Source organism: Drosophila willistoni (assembly GCF_018902025.1).
Source record: "Drosophila willistoni isolate 14030-0811.24 chromosome 2R unlocalized genomic scaffold, UCI_dwil_1.1 Seg200, whole genome shotgun sequence".
Classification (NCBI taxonomy): domain Eukaryota; kingdom Metazoa; phylum Arthropoda; class Insecta; order Diptera; family Drosophilidae; genus Drosophila; species Drosophila willistoni.
Window position 1 is genome coordinate 4019820 of NW_025814051.1, and position 21434 is coordinate 4041253.

The following is a 21434-nucleotide window of genomic DNA, read 5'->3' on the forward strand; positions in this document are numbered from 1 at the left end:
ATATTAAACCAGTTTCCTCTTAAATTTTTAAATCCTAATTCCCATTTTACATTTAGATAAGATCCAGTCACAAAAAGGTTGTTGCTTAAACTTTAATTTTTAAGGGATATCCTTTCGCAATTTATAGATTATATATAGTACACATCACACTGACTTTATACATATATAGGACAACATTTTATTAAATCAATCCGTCGATTCAAGTCCAAATTGCATTTAGAAATATTATAAAATCAAAAAATCGATTTGTTGTTAATAAAATACTTCTGAATTTTTAAACTTTCCTTTCTTAAAAGTCGTATATGTTTAGATACATACATATGTATGTATTTACCTATTTGAACGATTTAAATATACAATCATAGAAAAACTCAGATTTATCTATACCGATAAAGACTCGGGTCATTCGAAATTGTATCAAATCAGAAAGTTTTGATTGATTGAATGAAAAAGGTTACAAAAGGTTCCCTTTTCATCGTTAACGTTACATTTTTTGTAAATGTTAAATGTTAAACGAATAAGTTAGAAAAGATAACATACATTTTAATATACAAATATTTTCGATAGACGATGTAAACCAATATCGTTCGTAAACGGGATGATCTAAAGTGTATACAACTTTTACAATGCGAGTGTCTTTATCTATAAAATAGACGATCTAAGCACACTTTTATGTGATACATTTTAAATAAATGTCGTTTAAATTTATATATTGAATATAAATTACTTAACTTTTAAACTTAATTAATGCTAGCCTGCAGTTTTTGCAAAATAAAATCTCGCCAAACAACTTTTTAAACACGGACACGAGATCATGAGAACTTAAACTAAATCGAACCACCACATATTGATTGTGAAAATTTATTTACCTTCTTTGGTTTTCGAACTGGTCAGACTGTGACCAATGTGATTCCAAAAGTTAAGGCGACAGCCAAAAACTTTCATTTCCTTAACGCGTTCCTTCATGTTGCCAATAACGCTCGTTTCGGCCAAACTCACACAGGGAATCATTTGAGAATTGTGCCACAAATCACAAACAAAACACTTTTGCCGTCTTATCAGACGTTTCTTTATGATTTTTTGCCTCTTTAAGTTTAATTTAATTTAAATTTATATAGCTAAAAGGCAAACGGGGGTAAGGGTAAGATTAATTAAATTGTAGAGATTGAAGATCTTGAACCATTTGAAACGTTTTTTTTTTGATTGACAAAAAACACGAGCACAGCACATAAACTATAAGTAGGTACATACATACATACGTACATACATACGTACATACATACACACATAGAAAAATACAAACATTTGGCTAACATTTAATGAGCCTCCTCAACTCAAGTACAATACTTTGCGGAAGTAAAATTTTTGTTGAGCATTTTCTAAACTACCTAAATACTTAAAGTCAAAACAAAGTTCAATCATCAATCAACTATTTTGAAGAGGAAACCAGCAGCCGCTGGTGAATTTCAATGATGGCATTTTTTGTTCGTGGTTGAATTCCCACTATTTAATAATAAATCAATCAAACTATTATAGTTTAATGATTTATTATGAGTACTATTAGAATTTGCTAAACAAAGAACTGCATTAAAATGAGGTTAAATGCAGTTTGGAGGGCCAATGATGAACTTGCCAATGCAAATTGAGATGATGAGGATGATGATGATGCAGCAAAGAGAAATATCGGTTGAGGTTGCCCTCATCATCATCATCCTCATCATCGTAATCGATAAGCATCATTATGATCATCATCTTAATTTTCATTGATTTTGCATTGTAATTGTTCATTGTAAAGCGTAAAGATTATTAATTTTTGTGGCTAGGCTAATGATGCAGACAACTCATCATAGCTCATGGAGGCCAAAAACGAGTTAAAAATTGATTTATGATGATGATGATGAGTGATTCGATTCACTAGATAAAAAAAAAAACAAATTAGAACATCACACAAAAAAAAAAAAAAACAATGCCATCTCATATCTGTTACAGTTGAATTCAAGAAATTAAATTAGATTTATAAAAAGAAATCATAGAGAACTTTTTTGTTTTTCTAATTATGATGAACAGAATCAAATGCTTAAAAACCTTGAGAAACAAAACGCACCTAAAAATTATTAAAAAATTCAACATCATCCATGCCATCAGCCGTGGGCTGAAGCTTAGTTCAATGAGCTCCAATGTGCTTTTTTTTTTGTGTTTTTAGTAAACCTATCGACCGACTCTTCTTGTTGGTAGTAGCAGCAGCTGTTGGCAGCATAATTAACATCAATTTCAAGTTAGTTTGGTTTTTTTTTTCTGGCCCCCTTCTTTCTTTCTTTTTTTTTTTTGTGTTATTCATCAGTGTAAACCTCAATTTAGCTGAGGCAACAAAATCTAATGAACTTTTAAAATGATTGACGATAACTATAAGATCTCGCTTGGATGTGTGTGTGTGTGTGTGGGGGGCCTTACGCAAAATTGGGTGCGGTAAGCCTGACTAAGTGCAGTGTTTACATGTCAGTAAATGGTAAACTAAAACATATTTCCCAAAAATATTTTGAAATGTCGAAAATGACTACACAAATTAAATTTTTGTCTATTAAAGTGAATGCTACACGTACTTTAATCCTCAAAACCGGGTTGATCGAATTTTAAGCAAGAATTTCGAGATTGCCTAATGCACTTTCCCAGCACTAAAGCGATCATTTACATTTAACTACATTTAACGTGACTAATTTAAATTTTATACCCTGCACTGTTAATGCATTGCATTATACAAATCATTTAACCCATTTTCATTGTCCCAAATATTTTGAAATTTGACATTGAAACAAATCCTAACATCATTTATTTTTAAGCATTTCTAATGTGTTTTAAATAAATGAAAAACGAGTGAAAAATTGAATTTTGAAACTAATAAAAATGTAATTTTTTTTTATTTTAATTAGCCACAAAGGCAACGACGTAGACAACGATGTCAGTAACAATATATTCTTGGGGTAACTGCATAAACAAGAATTGGGTGGTAAATATATGGAAATTTTTACAATTTGTGCTATAATGTTTAATCGAATATCTAAAATTCAAGTTTTTATTTCTTTCTTATTACCACTTTGTCCCTCTTATCAGAATCTTCTGACTAAATCACTTTAAAAAGTAACAAATTGTACAGCATGGACGGATCCAGGGAAGGAGTTCTTGAGGTCTTGACAACCCTCAAAATTTCAATATTTTGAACAGTTTTTGACTTTTTTTATCTCTTTATACCCTCAATTGGTGAGTCTTCGAAGTGGTCATGCAATTTCGCTCAATTCTCAATAACTAAGTCAAAAATCTTGATTTTCAAATCGGACACTCTCAAAAAATATTTTCCAGATACGTACACAAAGTTCTGAGGCAAAGTCGAATTGAAATTTGCTAAATTTCAATATCTATCTAATCGTTCAAGGATTCATCTAGCTAGCTAGTTTATTGCCTTGTATTGGCACATAGTTCCAGCTTCTGTGTCACAATCAAATGCAGCTATTTAGATAGTCATTTCAACCTTACATTAAAGAGTATAGATTGATTGGATTTACAGCATATTTGGACACTTTATGGTCAGCAATTTACAACCTTATATGTGCCAAATTGAATTTTCTGAAAGTAAAACTTATATCAGTTTCCCTTTCACTGCATCTTGCATGCTAATCAAAACTAAATTTCGCACAATTGAGGAAAACAATAAACATCGTATGCTGATTTGGGACATAAATAATACAACCCTTTAGCTCTTTATAAAAAGCGTCGTAAATATCAAATTTCAAATCGAATCGGTTTTTGTTTTGGGCCTAATAGCATTCATTTATTTCAATATCATAATTATTGAGAAACACTTTAATTTTAAGTACCCAAGTTAAGTTCGGTGTCTAAATCATTTTTATGAATAATAACTGCAAAACAAATTTTCAAAATTGTTGAAATATTGAAACTAAAATGGTTTTGGTAAACAGAAAAACTATTAATAAGTTTTGTCTCCTAAAATTTCATGTAACAAAAACCTAAAAATTATTTTTTTCATAAAAGAGTTCTCATAAAAGAGTCTTTGCTGTAATCGAGAGATGTAAGCAATAGCCATAGTCAATAAATTCGAGAGTTGTGATGATTACCACAAAGAGATGATATGTACATATTTCAAATATTTACTATGATAATCTACGTAAGCCCTTTTTTTCTCAGTGTATGTTAAACAATTCAATTGAATTGATTGAATTTGGGCCACATTGAACTTGTCGTGACCTTGTCTCATATATGCAAACTGAAAGTTTCTACAAATTTAAATTGCCAAAAGCAAAAAAAAAAATTTTGTTGTTAGTTTTTTTTTTGTATTTTTTTGGGCGTGGCAAAGAAGTGAAAGAAGCAACCGTTTTGACCTGATTCCAAAAGGTAAACACTCTTGTGAATCCGAGTCCAAGCGTTGAGAAGCGTGAACAAAGCCAAAAAAATAAATAATTTAAAGCGGTCAAAGATGGAAATAAAAAACAAAAGGAAAAGAAGCAGAGCTTTCGCTTGTCATGATTTGTGCCTTTTTCTTCGTTTTGTTTTGAGTTGATGTTGTTGTTTTCTTCGTGTTTTTTTTTATGGTAGTAATTCCAGAGAGTTTGCAAATTTCTATCTCAAAAATGAAATGGCACGTAGCTGACCTTGACCCGCAGTTGTGGCCAATAAAAATGCAATTTTTATGCGGTTGCCCCCAAAAAAAAACACAACACACAAAAAAAGCAAACGATTGCAATTGAATCTCCCTCTGTCTCTTTCTCTCGTCCTCTCTCTCTCTCGCCTTTGTTAGCGCCTGCTGAGCCAATTTAGTTTTTGGCAAATTGCTAACGGTACCAAAAGTGAACTTTCGCAACATATACAGCAATTGGTTAGTGGTCCAGAGGAGGAAGTGGATTCAGGAGGAAGGTAACAGGTACCTATGTTAAAGAAGATAAAAGAAGAAGACGAAGTTTAGCAACAAATGTTGCTGCCCCGAGACCAGTTGAGGAAACGAGATGGCCAAAATGAAGCTTGAAAACTCGTTTGGGATTTGCAGGCAACCTTCGAAGAGTAGGCATCCCATCCACAACTCATTGGGAAAACAACCTTATTTTATTGCCTTTTTGCCTTATGGCTCTCGCTCTCTTTCTCCCTCCCTCTCTATCTCCTGTTCTGTGTGTGCTCAAGCAAGAACCGTTAGCTAAAGGATCTTGCCGATTCTTTAAGCATCTTTGCATTATAAATTACCCAAGCCAGTAACCATCATTATCATCATCATCATTATCATCATGATCATAATGATCATTGACTTGGTCTTACAAGTGGTTTGGCCTGTTTCTTCTTTGAGGTTTGTTTAGATGCATTTTCCACACAAAGACGATGCAGTCAAAGAGCAAAAGCAAGTGGAAAATTTGTAGATAATTAACATGAGTGCGAGGTACCTGACACAAACACACACATAGACACACACACACACTTGTAGGAGAGAACATTTCTGCGCCAGTTTATGATCGTTTTTACCGAGAATTATTATACAATTTTCTTCACTTAATCATGACTTGGCCATCAAAATATTTGTAATCCAAACATTTATGATTTCCTCCTCAGAACACATATATAGTCACTCACTCTGCCCTGCTTCCCATCCCCCTCTGTAGTTATATTTTTTTGTTTTTTAAGTAACAAATTTAATGCCGATTGCATTTTATGTATTTTTTTTCTTTTGCCTTTCTTTTTTCCTTTTTTTTTAAATGACAATTTCAAGCTACCTTTTAATGGCTTTTTTTTGGTTCTTTATTATTTTTTATGGGGCTTCTTTCTGTCTTCTTAAGAAAGATAACATATAAAAAGAAAGAAGAAAATGAAATACAAATGTTATTCTATAAACAAAAGCCTTCACTCATTTGACAAAAGCTGAGAGAACATGAGTCCGCTGAGAGTTAAATTGATTTCTATTGAAATTTGAAACGGCACTTTTTGTCTAGCTAAGATTTAATGGGGGGGCCTGTTCTCCATCTATTTTCTTTTTTTTGGCGGTCTCTCAAGAACCCCCGATAATAGCAAGTGATAAACCTAAATAAAATGTGTTTTTGTTTTGGGTAATAAACTACATACTCAAAGCAACTACTCGACCAGACAATAAAGAGGGGAAAACTTTCGTAAAACTTTGAAGAAAATACTCGTCTATCATCTAGAAACTTTTCAACTATCTTCAGCTATAATTCATAGGAGATTTTTCAATTGGCAAGCTCGTACTCAATGGCATTGATTCTATTTGTTAAGTATACGCCTGCTGTGATGTACATTATTTTGCATTCTTGAGAATTAGCATTTTTATACTTTGTTATTCCAACAGATATTTTATCACGATTCAAACCAAAGTTCCGTCACAGCATGTGGCTATATGCGAAAGTTCACTATAAAGGCTTATTCAACTAAAGATCTTGCCTATTTCAAAGTCAAATGCTTTTTCTATCGGGAATTAAGTTGGCAAATGGATTGAAATCCGTTTAACCTTTTGAATTGAAGCTTGGGTAAAAGCAAACAGTTATAATCTAGTTTACTAAATGCAAAATGAAAGCGATCTTTATCTAAAATAGGCTAAATTCAAATTTGAGATAAAGAATTATCATAATTTAAACTACAAAAAAAGTTCACCCTCTTTGCTTTGAATGTGTTCGATGAACATTCTAAAAATCGTATAAAAAAAGTGAAATTTTAAGCAGTTTTGACAACTACAAAAAGGTGGACTCTTCGCCTTGAAACTGTTTAACATTTTAATTATCGTATGAAAAAACTAACATTTTTATGGGTTTTATTTACTTTTTGTTTTAAGAACTTCAAATATTTTAAACCTAGCAGTTTTGACTTCTTTTCTTTTCAAATATTGAAAGTTTTAAATGGGAAAGCTTTTTTCAAAACCAATTGTATAGAATTTTTGATTGTTTGTTTTTTATTAAGTAGTAACTTTAAAATGACAATGGACAGAAAAGGTTATATTTTTTTCAAAAATGTATAAAAAATCTAGAACTCTTTATAAAATATACTTCAGTTTCACAGGTACATTTCAAAAAATTGTGAAATAAACTTTAGAAATGTTCTAATTCTACTTGATAAATACATCCTTTAAAACAAAAGATCTTATAGCCCTCGCTCTTTCAAGCAAATCTATACAAATTTTGAATATTTTTATTAAAATGTAGTCAAGTCATAAATTTTATATTTTCTTTGTAGTTGTCTCTCAAGAGCTTTGAAAACTACGTGATGAGCAGGCTTAAACATTTGTATTGAACGTGCCTGGCCTCAAAGTGCTGAATATATCGACGAACAAACGAAGAAACAACCAAAAAACGAGAAAACACAAAACAAAAATCAAAACACATAAAACAAACAACAAATAAGTGAATTCCGACTAAAGCAAAGAGAGTGAAGTAAAGTGACCAAAGAGGAACCTGGAAAAATTGATCCGAAATCAAGAAAAGAACAAGCAATAGTAGAAATAGTAGGGATAGAAGTTGGGGGATCAACTGATCCTGTCTGCATATTGAATTACACAACAAGAAGAGGACAGAGGCAGGCAAATGATGATGGCTCGACGTTTAGTTTTTAGCTACCTGCACAAACAGAGGTTCTTAAAAAAAAAGAAGAAACTTAGCTCGTTAAGAGGACAGGCGCCTGCCCACTAATTGGTTTTGATTCAGGTAATTTCCTAGATTCATTGTCCACAGTTTTTCTCTCTCGCCCTCTCTATGTCTCTCTGTTGTTCATTTGGCATCAACATTTCTATGATTTATGCTATGCAAAATGTGGGGAAAAGCACTTCGCCTCTTAGCCCCTCAAAATTTTAAACAATGAAAAGTCATGAATTTTAAAAAGACTAGAGAGAAGATCATTTTACACTTTTGGCTTATTGTTCTTTTGATTTCTATACAAAACTAAAAAACTTTCGACCATCATAATTAAGTTGGCCAAAAAGAATACGCATTTCTTATAATCAAAAAAACGTTGTTTTTTTTTTGGGCTGGGCTGGGCCAAGGGGCAGAGAGGAAGGTCTAAGAGAGCCCTGTTAGAAAATGCGCAAAAGATGAACAACAACAAAAAAAAAACCAAAAAAACAAACGAAAAAAGCAGAAAAACTGCTGTGTGCACGCCAAAAAAGAAACAAGTTAAACAACTTTACTTGGCTTATAGAGCAACAGAGTTGCCAGATTTCTGTTATTTTGTTCAAAACCAAATACAAGGTGGTATATGTTCGTATGTAGGGGTACATATGGCATGGTAAGGTACATATGTCTATCTATATCTATGTATGTATGTATGTATGTACGTGCTGATCGTGACATAAGCAAAACTTTTACTGTTAGAAATTGCATTTGGAGATGTGTCGCTTCAAACGGTTTAAAACAATTTGTTTCTTTTCTTTCTTTTTTTTCGAAATTATAATTACATTTTTATCGTCGTTTTACACTTGCACTGATGTTGGTGTTGTTGTTGATTTTGTTTTCTCCCACTTTAGCTACACTTGGCATTTCACATTTTGTTAGCCGACATTCAAAACACACACGTTTTGATCATAAACAAATTGTTAAATATGTATGATAAATATCTATATAGATATATAAATTTTTATATTGCCTAACGATTTTCCACCGGTAATATAAGGGCGCAAAAAATGATCTAACAATAGAAATAATTAATTTTTTAGATGGCACAAACAAAAACACGCGCGCGACAAAACGACTATCGTTACAAATCGAGACGACAAACTAACAATAATAATTGTATATATATATACATATATCTTTATAAATCCGAACCGAATCGTGCGCCACGTTACCTTTACTGTTGCGCACTCGAAGACGACTTGTAAGCAACTGACGCAGAGAAACAGCTCAATAAAATGAAGAGAAAGACCAGAGACAACAGACTCTGACTCTGCTGGAGCTGGCGCACAAGTCGCTGCTGCGACGATTGAGAGTGAGAAAACAAAGGGAATCGGAATTATATTTAGGCACAACGAAGTTTGTATACATTTGTATTTTGAAAGTAGTCCTTGATAATTTATGAAACTAGTTAATGTTTATAGACAATTGCAGAAACTGAGATTGTTTAAAGTTCGTTTTATCTGTTTGTATACAAACTATTCTTTCCGTTTTTAAGTTATTATTATGTTACTTTTGTATTTAAAGCTTCTATTGCAGCACATTTGTCGGCTAAAACCAAGACGTAAAACGACGAGAGATCGGCCAAAACCCACACCTAAAGGGAAGAAAGAGACAACTAGCGTCTCTAAACGGTACAAGTAAGAGGAAGATGAGCCTACGAGATGCATTGCTTATGAAGTGTTTGAATTTATAAGACGATCTAGTAGTGTAAAAGAGACAGAATTATATAATTTCTAGGCGTCTAATACAAAATAAAAATGCTTAAGTCAAACACTTTGAAACTTGCCTTTTTCAGAATACATCAGCTTGAAAGACATAGGCAAAAATCTTATATAAACAAAGTCATTATGACTAACTGATTAAGAATATTGTATATACTAAGTTACATATATGTATATATATGAATGTTAACTCAAGCATCTCTAACATATCAACTATATTGTATTTGAGGTTGGTATTATTGAATGCAAGTTTGAAAGCAACCAAGGCTGGGTTTTTAGGGGCAGTTACTGCTCTTTTTCTCTCTTGTTCCATTAACCAATCATTCTTAATTAATCATTCTTTAATCGATATCACGAAATGCGGATATTATTAACTTGTAAGTAACTACTTCTATAGTCGAAAATGCTTTCTTCCAATGGTCTTAAATGTACAAGTTAAAAACGCATATACCCTTACAGCAAGAGTATGATGAAGTCTGAGAGAATGGTAAGTGAGCAGAGGGAGAGAATAATATACATACTTAAGAGAGTCCGAAGATTGTTGTTGCTGCTCAAAATGGAGAGCCAACATTTTGGGGAGTTGTCTGCAACAACAATAATAACAACAATGAAATGAAATGGAGAAGTACAAGTGAAAGAGAGATAGGGAGTAAGAGAGAGAGAGAGAGATAGGGAGAACTAGGCAAATGCAACTGCAACTGCGCCTGCCTAGACAAATCAATGAGCATATTTTTTCCTTTTACACTTACCTACTTAAAATTACTGTTAGAATCGGTTAAAAATTTAGTTACGTACCTGCAAATAAATAGAGAGAAGGAGAAAAAGATAGAGAGAGAGAGAAAGAGAGTTAATAAGCATGTCACTTTAGCAGATAAAGTCTTAAAGTTAAAAGTCATTTTCCAGCCATTAGCAGGAAGTGCGCCAAATTGAAATTACTTGTACGAGAGAGATAAATAGACATAGTGAGTTTTCTGCTTCTCTCTTTTTGGGCTAACAAGATGTGGTATAACCACGAGAAGGGCTCAATGTGTTGCTGCATCTTGGCCAACAGAGGCCCTAATCTATTAGGCCTAATATGGGCTATAAAATGGGGGATAAAGGGAAAGCTTAAAAAGCAATGAACTTTTGCATGATCTATAGGCATAGCTCAAAAGGCGAACAAAAAAATTTTAAATTAAAAAAAAAAAGTAAGTATAACAAAATTTGAAATAACACAAAGAAAACCCTTACGCGGTTTATAATTTTGTTTTATTAAGATTTTATGATCGACTGAAATAACTGATTTAATAATATTCATTCGAAATATTTCCTTTGATCTTTGTTTAAAAGAAAAGACTAAAAATTGATAGCTAATTTTTAGTATTATAAAATATTGAATAGCAACTAAAATCGAATTGATTATTATTTAAGTTTAAACACTTGTCAAATGTCTGTTTATGTTTCTTCTTCTACGAAAGATTAATAGCTACAACAAAGAAAGAAAGAAGTAAAATCAAAAAAAAAGTTATGGCCAAAAATAATCATTGCGTAAAAGAGTTAACTAAGAGAAGGTAATATGTACACATATACATACATATAAACATATTTGTATGTATGAATGTAGAGACAGAGTTCAGTGTGTTCAGTTCCTTCTTAAGTCTTAGCTTCTGCCGATTTCCCACGTTTAGAACGAATCACAACAGAACGGATCATTAATCATGGCAGGCGTAGGATGGTAAGCAGCCACAGCAGCCAAAATAAAGGGGGGGAGTTAGGGGGTAGGGGGCATCAGAGGCATGGACAAACCGCGAGACGGCCTAAAACTTTTAAACAAGCCACATTGGGCAGGTCGAAGCAGCCACCGAAGATGCATGAACAAAAAGAACAACAGCAACGAAAAAAAAGAAGATAAAAAAAAAACAAGGCACTAAAGCGCGTTCCGTGCTATGTCTTGTCTTGGATTGGTTTTTTTTTTTTTCAAGAACTGGAACGACGACGACGAAAACGACGACGAAAGTCTGGTCTTTGGGGCCTCTTTTCATGGTCAATCACCCGACAACGACCAACAACGCATTGAAGGTTTCTTTGAATGCAGTAGAGAATGGGCTATAACAAAAGCACCTAATTACAATCATTTTGTTTCGGGAGAACGAAAAAAAAACCAAAAAAAAAATACCCACACACATTTATAGAAATTAATAAAATCATTGATGACGACAGATTAATCCTTAACCAAGCCCCTTCGTGGATTTGCTCCTTAAGATACTCTTCTATTCTAGGCAAGTTCATTGCACGTGCCCAACTATCTACACTAGACTAGTATATATACAAGTAAGTATATTTGTTTACTTTTTCCATTTTAGCCTTAAACAATTGGCTCAAGCCAAAAAGAAAACAACAAATAAAACAGGTTTTCCAGTTTGCCAGCTTCTTCGGTCGCTCTCTTCTCTTAAATATTGAACTGGCTTTTTTTTTTGGAAGATTGGGAGAAACCAGTTTGGGTATGGCTATTGGCCAAAAGGAAGTCTCCTTTGGAGACCCAAACCTAACTGGGGTTGTATTCAAATAGAAATACTTTTGGTAAACTAATTTTTGTCTATCAAATTTTTTGAAACTCATTTCGAATTTCGCCTACTCATAATAGAGGTGCGCCTTCTTTATACATATGTAAAAGGTCTTTTGTTAGCAAAGATCATTGAAATTCCATTAGAATTTTATTAGACTACACGACCTTCAGAGATGTGTCAATGAAAATTTTATAATTCCCATTGATTCTTCTCTTTAATTACAAATTAAATGAATTATTCACATCAGACACGCGGGCGAAAGTCAAATGGCTGGCTGAGGGTAAAGAAAAGGATTCCAGAAAAGTATCATAATTAATTTTCGAAGAAGAGACCTCCAAGTGGCCTTTGTGGAGGGCAAGCGAGGGCGTTGGAAAGACCCTCAAAGAAATTGACAGGCTAATTTATTGTAACGGCAACTGACATGTGCTCCCGCTGCACAATCCCTTTCTTACACACAAACTCGTCGGGGTGTTTTGGTGGGGGCCCACTTTTCGCTGATAAATGAAGATGAAGGCGACCTGATTTTGGCCAGATCGCTGCTTGGCTTTGTTGTCTCTCTCCTTCTACCCAAATGAAATGACTTGCCGAAATTGGCAGACTTAACGGCAATTTAAAGTGACGCCTCTAATTGATGGCTGGCTACAGAGTAGAGAATGGAAGAAAAAAATTGGAGAAGTGGAGGGAAGAATGCAAAATGAAAATGAAGATGTGTATGCGCCCCTTAAAATATTTTAGAAAACTGTCAAACAATGGTGACAGCATGTGGGCACACTCTCACACACACACACACACACTGACACTCCCAGAGACAGATGGATGATTATGGAAAGGGGTTCCCATTTTCCTAATCTGATGACATAAATGAACAATCAAGACCATCAACTGGTGACATTTTTGGGATCCAATTTAAACGACATAAATGTGAAAAGTTTTGACATAAATGCAGCTGTTCACATGTTTCTTTTTTTCAATGGTAAAGGATAATAGAGAAAATATCCAAGGGATTTCAGAAACAAATTAACAATTGTATATCTATAGAAAAATAAAAGGTGTTTACAATCTTCAACATGGCATACATTATCTTACTTCCCTTTTTTTTTTCTCTACGTCGACATTGCACCCGCTTATATATTTAATTTGATGACTCAATACAATTCAAGATAATGTTTTACGTGATCAAACAATAGATCTCGTGACTCTGATAAAAGTGGAATGCAAAAACATATATATAATATGGGTATATATAACTTGTTGGTAGCCATCTATTACTTTAGACTCTAGTCTAAAGTGCTTTTGTAGATTTGAATTTACTTTTTCTTTTCGTGAAGCAAATGTTTGACAAACGCGAAAAAAAGAAGGAAACACCTCTTCTTAGAATTCGCACCCGAACAATCAGGTGCCAAGTTGCATTAGGCAAACCTCATCTAAGTTTGTCTCGTATATTTGTTCCGGCCACACACAAAGCCAACTGCCAGCCAAGTTAGCAATCTTAAAGATTCCGTTTTTTCTGCCTTTTTTTTCTTATTCATCTCTCGAACCCTTGGCTCATTAACAGCTTAGTAAGGCTGCTGACACTCCAGACACGCACGAAACTTACTTCAATGCACTCAAAGAAAAGAAATTGCGGTTAGAGAGCGTCGCCTGGTAGGAAGGATACACCGTCAAGTGTATGTCAAATGAGGCTAGACAAAAGGACAGAAGGTTGTGATGCAGAAGGCAGAAAAAATAAAGTAGTCATATGTGTGAAAAGCAAAATGTTCTCAAGAGTTGAGTTGACAAGTCATTTTTGTCCCCCATATGTATGTACATATGTATGTATGGAAGACATGCCTACTCCAAGCAAAAGCCAACCAAACGACACTGACATTTGTCTAAAGGAGTGGAAATGTTACCATGCAGTCAAGGCTAAATTTAAAGTTAAAACAAAATATCTAGATAGTCCTAGCAATGCATTTGTATGTTTATTTTGTGGCAAAACAAATAAATATTTGTAAAATGTCTAACTATGAAATCGGTTTGGCATTTGGATTAATTTTGGTATGCTTTTTGTAAACAGACTGATTAAGTCACGTGATATGCTAAAAAGTATAGTCCCACAAAATTCCGATAAAATGTATATCATAAGTTTATAATTTAATTAATAGATTAGATGTTTGACGTTAATATGATGTGTAGCTTGTTATTCTCTCAAGCAATTCCTTAGTCGATTGTTAAAAGCTTCACAATGTCACCCTTTAAATTAACGCCAATGAAAAGGAACAACTTTCACTTATCCCACATGAGAAGTCAAAAAATTGGTCTAAGTTATACTAAACTCAAACCATAATATCATTTGCAAATAAACTAAATAAACATAAAATTTTGGCAGTCTTTATATCTAACTATATGAATTCCTTTACATATTTCCAACAATATGTTTTCTATAAGTTTCTTTGGTTATTTAAACTTTGCTCTTATTATAATAAATTCCAGGCATTAATAACAATCTCAAGTTGTACATAATATATATAAATATACATATATAGAACCACTAGCATGGGAATGCAGTAGTGTTTGTTTTTTCCACATTGTTTGTAAATATGGCTGACAGCGAAAATTTGTTTCCAATTTGTTGCAATCCGGCAAAGAAAAACACAAAGTCGACTAGCCCCCATATGGTTGTCCTAGCTCAAACTGCCAATTTTCACTGACTGTCTAAAAACAAAAACAAACATGAAATAAAATCCTATAAATAGATAATAGACAGACTTCAGACCAGAAAACAAACACAGAGTATCTAAAACTATGGAGCAACCGCTCGAGTTGATGGAATTGGAAGACAATATAGGTTTCCATTTGGATGATATTCATTTTTGGCGACGATATGACGATGAGGATAGTACACCAATTGATGTTTCAAGACGTACAAAGATTTTGTCATTGCTCTTTATTGCAATACCCGTGATATGTGTTATTTTTCTCTTACTTGGATTATTGTTAGCTTCACGCCAATGTGCCGCGGCCCGACATCCGAATGTATTGCGGGCTAGACCCTTACAGCAGCTCCACTTTTTGCCGGACCACAAGCCAGGATGATAGCGATATGACTTGGGGGTATTGCTGTCCTCACAAACTACAAGAAACAAAAAAAGACAACAACAACATAAACAGAAGAAATGAATAAACATTTAGGAACAGCTGCAGCCATGATTTGGGTTAAGCATTGTATTGGCCGCGAGATGGCCTTATCGCATAAAACAGCTGCACTGCTAACCAAATAACCAACCAACTCTTTGCTTGCTTTTTTTGGGGTCATCATTATCATCATCTCTATAATCATCATTGGGTGCATTGTAGTGTCGTGCTCACCTTGTCGTATGGCTCTGATCCACTCGCTGCGCTCCTTGTCGCTGTTGGCTATCACGTAGAGTGTATATTGAGGCACCGCGCGTCCTCCCTGTTGTCCCTCAACTCCACCACCGTTGGCCGACACTTCGGTCTGTCTCGTTGCTGTCTCGCAGTAGCCCACTTGAAAGGGATAACCCTGATGATGATGATGATCAGTTAATATTTTAGTTAATAAAACAAAAAATCAAATTATCTCCTCAATGATTTCATGCTACTCACATCCGGTGCAAAGGGATCACCACCTTCGCCGTTAACTGTTGCCTCCTCCACAAGGCGAACGCCCTTCAACTGTATTCTGCCGCGTTCACGTCGTCGCTAAAAAAAATAATCGAATAAACAAAGTTGACGATTAACATTTGTATTATAGTAAAAGTTATAAGCAATATTAATAGACATTAATAATAATACCTAAATCTGAATCGGATGAATTATTATTATTTTAAGTAGTCTTATCAATTTCTTGTTGAACTCTGAAAACCTGTGGTTATTCTTTTTAACCAAATCCGTGCCGGTTAGAATGCGATCCATGTGATTATAATTTGATATCTCAATCGTATGTAAAATAAATTGAAACAAAAAAGAGTAAGACAGACTTTAAGGGAGTATAAACTGGAAGGTAAGTAAAATGTCCTTGCATGTTTTTATCCATATATTTCAACTTTTTTAATTATAACCAAAGGATCAGAATTATTGCGTCCATGTTGAAGTTTGTATTGGAAGTTTCGACATAGTTTTTCGATCTTATGACAAACCGCAAACGAAAGGAAAAAGTTTAATTATCATAATCATAGAATGATGGGTCCAGGTTGAATAGGAAAAGTATATACACTTTTTAAGGTCGAAGATGCTTGCTTTCATCATATTCATATTTAAAAAATGAAGTAAGTAAGTCGTCTCGCCGACTTGGGTATACCATACACCAGGTGAAACAAATATTTAAAATTTCGAAAACGAAATGTATGTCTACTAAATTGTTTTAACATGCCACATACCATTTGCTATCTCGCTCACTCTACAAACACACAAGCACTCTAGCGCCGTCACTAGCCAACGGCCAATTCTGCCCTTATGGATCGCGTAGCAAAATACGTTCATACGTATATTTTGTATGTTTCTAGTCCGATTTCAATCAAATTTGGTAGTTTGATAGAAATAGATAAGATTTATTAGTCTGCCAAATTTGATGCGATGGTCAAAAAATTGCAAGAGCCAGTCGGTTTTTTCTAAATTATGGAGGCGGCAGTGGGCGTGGCAACATATTAAAATATATGTATTCTGCGCGCATACTAAGCCAATATACATACTAAATTTGGTGAGTTTAGCTTTGTTAGTTTTCGAGAAAATCAGTTTTGATTAATTTTCGGGGGCGGAAATGGGCGTGGCAAAATTTTTAAATAGTCAATATCTGCGCGTCTATTAAGCTAGCTGACATACCAAATTTAAAGTCGGTAGCTTACATAGTTTTTAAGAAAATCAGAGTTATGTAAATTCCGGGGGCGGAAGGGGGCGTGGCAAAAAGTTGGAACAATTATTTTCTGCGCGCTAACTAAACGAGTATATAAAGCAAATTTGATGTTTCTATCTGCTATACTTTTTAAGAAAAACACTTTTATGTAAATTCTGGGGGCGGAAGGGGGCGTGGCAAAAATTTGAAACAAACTCGATAAGCGTACTACACGAGACTGCGTAACAAATTTGGTGGCTCTAGCTCTTATAGTCTCCGAGATCTAGGTGTTCATACGGACGGACGGACGGACGGACAGACGGACATGGCTAGATCGACTCGGTTTTTGATCCTGATCAAGAATATATATACTTTGTGGGGTCGGAGATGCTTCCTTCTGCCTGTTACATACATTTTGGCGACTTTAATATACCATTTCACCCTATGGGTGTATGGTATAGAAACAAAACTTATTGAATGATATTTATTGAAAGTTTTAACTATTTAAATATCAAAGAAGCTAACATCGGATATGCCGAAGTTTATATACCCTTGCAGTCGTTGGTAATAGTAATTTTACATGTTCAAAATTTGTTTTCTGCAACTCAATTCATCAATATACAAACAAAACAATTTTACTCTCTATTTTACAATTTGTTATTCTTCCCTCATTCCCAAAGCAAAGCAACGCACGCATACACATACAGTTCATGTAGCGTTGCGTCTGTGTGTGTATGCATGTACTCTGTTGATGACGAAAGACGTAGTAGACAGCAAGCAGCGCTGCCGGCAAAGCCGATTATTATATTGACTGTAACTTGTGTTATATTTATCCGATCACATTCAAATTTTGGGATCTGGGGTTTTATATCCAATATTATCACATACGTAAATTTCATAGCATACTTCAATTTTTATGAAAATGTTTCTTCTAGTTCTTCTAGACCTATATGATATAGTGGTCCGATCCTGATGGTTTTGATACTTTATTTTTCCCGGGTAATAAAAAACCCCCAAAAAAAAATTCAGCCCAATAGCTCTTAAGACGGCTGAGTAAAACGCATACACACAGACGGACGGGCGGACGGACAGACGGACGGACAGACGGACGGACAGACGGACATGGCTATATCAACTCAGCTTCTCGTGCTGATCAAGTATATATATACTTTATGGGGTCGGAAACGTCTCCTTCTGTGCGTTACAAACATCTGACCAATTTTATAATACCCTCTGCAAGGGTATAAAAAGTTAGCTTCGGCACTCAGCCAAAGTTAGCTTCTTTCTCGTTTTATTTCTAATTTTCCTTTATATACATATGTAGGTAAATTTAGGATTTTCAACGGATTTTTGGACTGGATTGTTTCCACAACTTAAAATTTACAGTCTAAATGCCAAAATAAATAATAATATTTTTTGTTTTTGTATAATTTATGATCAATCGTTTATTTAGGGAATTTCTTTTCCCAACTGTGCATAGAGCAATGCTCCAACGACTGAATCTAAAAATTTCTATGATGAAAGGGAAACGGGGCATGGCATGTAAATTTCTACGAAATGAGCTTCATCATGGTGGAGGGGGAAGGGGAAATTATTATACTTATTTCCAGTCTTCATCTGACACATTAGCAACGCTAATTTAATGCATCGTTCCCCACTTCTCAACCCATACGACTCGATTTGACTCTCAAGTGCGTTTCAATTTCAATTGGTTGCCAAGTTGAAAATTTTCATTTTCATTTCGTGCTGAATTTCCTTTTTCTCTTTCGTTTTTGTTTTTGTTTTGTGCTCGTTCATTGTTTCGACTTCATTACATCGTACATAATAGCCCTATAACCCCTCCATTTGACTTAACCCAAATAATTTTCAAAGTTTTATGCCCAAGTTTTTATGTACAAAACATTTTTGTTTGCTTTATCAAGAGACGAAAAGACGAAGAGGCAAAAAAAAAAATTACTTGAAACCTAAAAAGGAAGTTCAATCTTTTTGTTGTTCGGTCTCTTAAATTGTTGTTTTGTTTTTCTGTTTTGTGTATTAGCTGCTGCTGCAGTACTTCTCCGCACTGATTGCCCCCCATTTTTAGATGGTTTTTTTGAGTTCTCTCTCGTATTTTCTTATTTTTCAAATTGCTGCTTGTTTATTTGAGGTCTTTGTGTCAACTTTGTCGTCGTCGAGGTTTTTATGTCGTCGCTCTTTGGTTTGGTTGCTTCACATTTTTTGTTTAGATACTTTTTTCCTTCTTTTTTTTTGGGTTGCTGCGATAAGTCGCTGCTTATCTCGCTGTGTGTGTGTGTTCCCTAGACTCTTCGTGTGTGCAGTCTTCTAATCTAATACCACCAAGTAGAGAGCCAACAACAAAATTATGTCTCAGCTTCCAACCATTCTGGCCTGCTCGCCCTGACAACCTTAACAAAAGAGTCCACCGTCAAGTCAATTAGGCCAATTAAGTTGACTTAATTGAGCTTGCAGCGCTTAAAAGTCTTCCCGATTGCCTAGTCCCGCATCCCTTTAAGTGTCGGCACACGTGCAAAAAATTACCCTCGACAAGAAAAAAAGGACGACAACATTGCTCAAGTGCCGCCAAGTGGAATGCCAGGACGACACAAACAACAACAAAAACCCTCCCAACACAAGAAAACTGAGATGGCGAAAATTTCATAAAAGCACTTAAGTTAGTTTATGAATTTTAACAGCGAGGGTAATCAGTTAGCCAAAGGGGTTGAGTCTTATATCGACTGAGACTTACGAAAATTCATTACATATCCAAGCATGTTTTCAACTCTTCGTTTTTGGATATTAACTTATTACAAGATTTTAAGAAATTCACAATAAAATTCAAAGAATTTGTATAGCAATCCTAGAATTATTTATTACTTGTTTAATTGGTTTACAAAAATTTGTCACAAAAACTCAAATCAAGAAGGAAACTAATAAATCAATTAAGCTGCTTGACCAAAATCTAGGGCTTTATAATATGCCGATCTTGTGAGTGACAGAGAGGATCGATCAATAACTTTCTCTTGAACAGTTTCTTGCTGAAGTGCGAAGATTGTAAAATTTCTTCATTATTGTAGTCTCCAGAGAAATCAAAACCAATCGCTAATTATTTCTTTTAATATTTTGATTTTATAACAAAATTATTAAACCTGATTTATATCCTTACTAGTTTAATGGAACTGATTGTTGCTCAAAACAAATTTATAGATATGAATTTTGTACAACTTTTTAATTTCAATTCAATCCTTTAGTAGTACTTGCAACACATTTACATATTACATTGCTATTAATATTTTATAATCTTTGCTTTTATCGAGCATGCAGAGTGTTATAAAGTTTATTAAACAAATCGACTTATTTCATGGTTAAACTTAATATCTAATATCAGGTCTCACTGTTCGTGATGATGACTTTTATTTAATGTAAGCTAATGATGCGTATAAGCTGTAAATGAATTGAAATGAAAAAAAAAAATTGGCTCATGTCAAAGAATTCAAGTGGGTGAGAAACATGTAATTGGCATGGCCAACGGGGAGGAGGGGGAGGAGTTTTAGGGGTTGACTGTGGGTGGAACCTAGAGGAAGCCAGATTGCGTTGCGACTACAACATGACATCCGGCGGCTGTCAGGGCAACCTAGTTGAATTTGATGATGCTTCCTGCACACGCCACATCCCAGTAGAACATGTCGTGCCACTTTCTCGTTGAATTGAAAAGAGAAATAGTCGAGTCGAGACGGCGGGGAAGGCAGGCATAAAGCAAAAGTGCCAAACAACAAACTAAAAACAAAACCAAAAAAGTTGAAAGAAAGACAAAAAACGGGGCAATGAGATGAAAACCCAACTGAAATGGAAATGAAAAAGTATGGCTAAATTGTTGTGAGTTGCCACTTTTATAAAGTTTGATATTCATATGTATGTATGTATGGATATATGTACATACAAGCACGAACATCACTATTTTCAAAACCTTTGACCGTTTATGCCTGCCTGGAGGCATTTGGGTCAATGAACTTCAAGTTGCACTTTGAGTTACATTTCAAAGACTCTCTGTTTGTATGTGTGTGTTTGTGTGTGTGTTGGCTTTGTGTGTTTATCACAGTGCGAATGTTGAGCATATGTTTGCAAATTGGCATTGCGACATGTAGCATGTGGCGTCAATAAGAAACAAATGCAGTGCAATGAAGATTCAGATGCATGCCCCAGAGTTAGCAGCTGCTTTTGATTTGTAGTGAAAACAACATCACAACAACAACAACAGAAATTGCAACCAATTAATGGCAAAAGATCTTGAAAACTAAAAACTGGAATGGAAAATCTCCATCTTTCTTGATCATGAAACCAAAAACACAAAAAAAAAAATGAGATGGAAAAAAACCGCAACGAAATACAAGAAAAAAGTTTACGAAACTGGGTAAATAAAAATTGAAAGGCCTCGTGCGCATCTGCCGAGTGAAAGTCAATTAATGCAACATTAATCAAATTCCTTTTAAATGCAGTTCGACCAAAACAAAAATGGGTCCAACTTTGGCTTGAGGGCATATCCATCGATAAAGTGAAATGAGGGTTACCCTCCTTCTCCTTGCTCTTTTGGTGGCGTTGATAATGGAAATTGCCCCCAAAAAAGAAGACAAAACAAATGCTTCATGATTGAAGAACATTATAAAGATGTTGATTGACA

At 34.4% G+C, this 21434-nt stretch overlaps 1 protein-coding gene and 1 long non-coding RNA gene across 7 annotated transcripts in view; one reads left to right on the plus strand and one right to left on the minus strand.

The window, feature by feature from the left end:
• The window catches only part of LOC124460402, a 70665-nt gene extending 61231 nt beyond the window's left edge, over window positions 1-9434 (plus strand). For 2 of the 4 annotated variants that reach the window (XR_006954314.1, XR_006954312.1), the window contains one exon: window positions 9186-9434. This is a non-coding gene — a long non-coding RNA (uncharacterized LOC124460402). Of the gene's footprint in view, window positions 1-7230; window positions 7698-9185 lie in introns of all 4 variants that reach the window. The other 2 variants (XR_006954313.1, XR_006954315.1) reach the window with 2 other exon arrangements.
• LOC6641514 (tyrosine-protein kinase Btk29A) overlaps window positions 1-21434 on the minus strand; it is a 63143-nt gene that overhangs the window by 17802 nt on the left and 23907 nt on the right. For 2 of the 3 annotated variants that reach the window (XM_023175505.2, XM_023175506.2), the window contains exons 3-5: window positions 15535-15630; window positions 15277-15451; window positions 14894-15040 (exon numbers count right to left, since the gene is read on the minus strand). In XM_023175505.2, the coding sequence (XP_023031273.1) occupies window positions 14894-15040; window positions 15277-15451; window positions 15535-15630 (418 nt within the window). Of the gene's footprint in view, window positions 1-869; window positions 1116-14893; window positions 15041-15276; window positions 15452-15534; window positions 15631-21434 lie in introns of those variants that run through there. The other variant, XM_002064414.4, reaches the window with a different exon arrangement.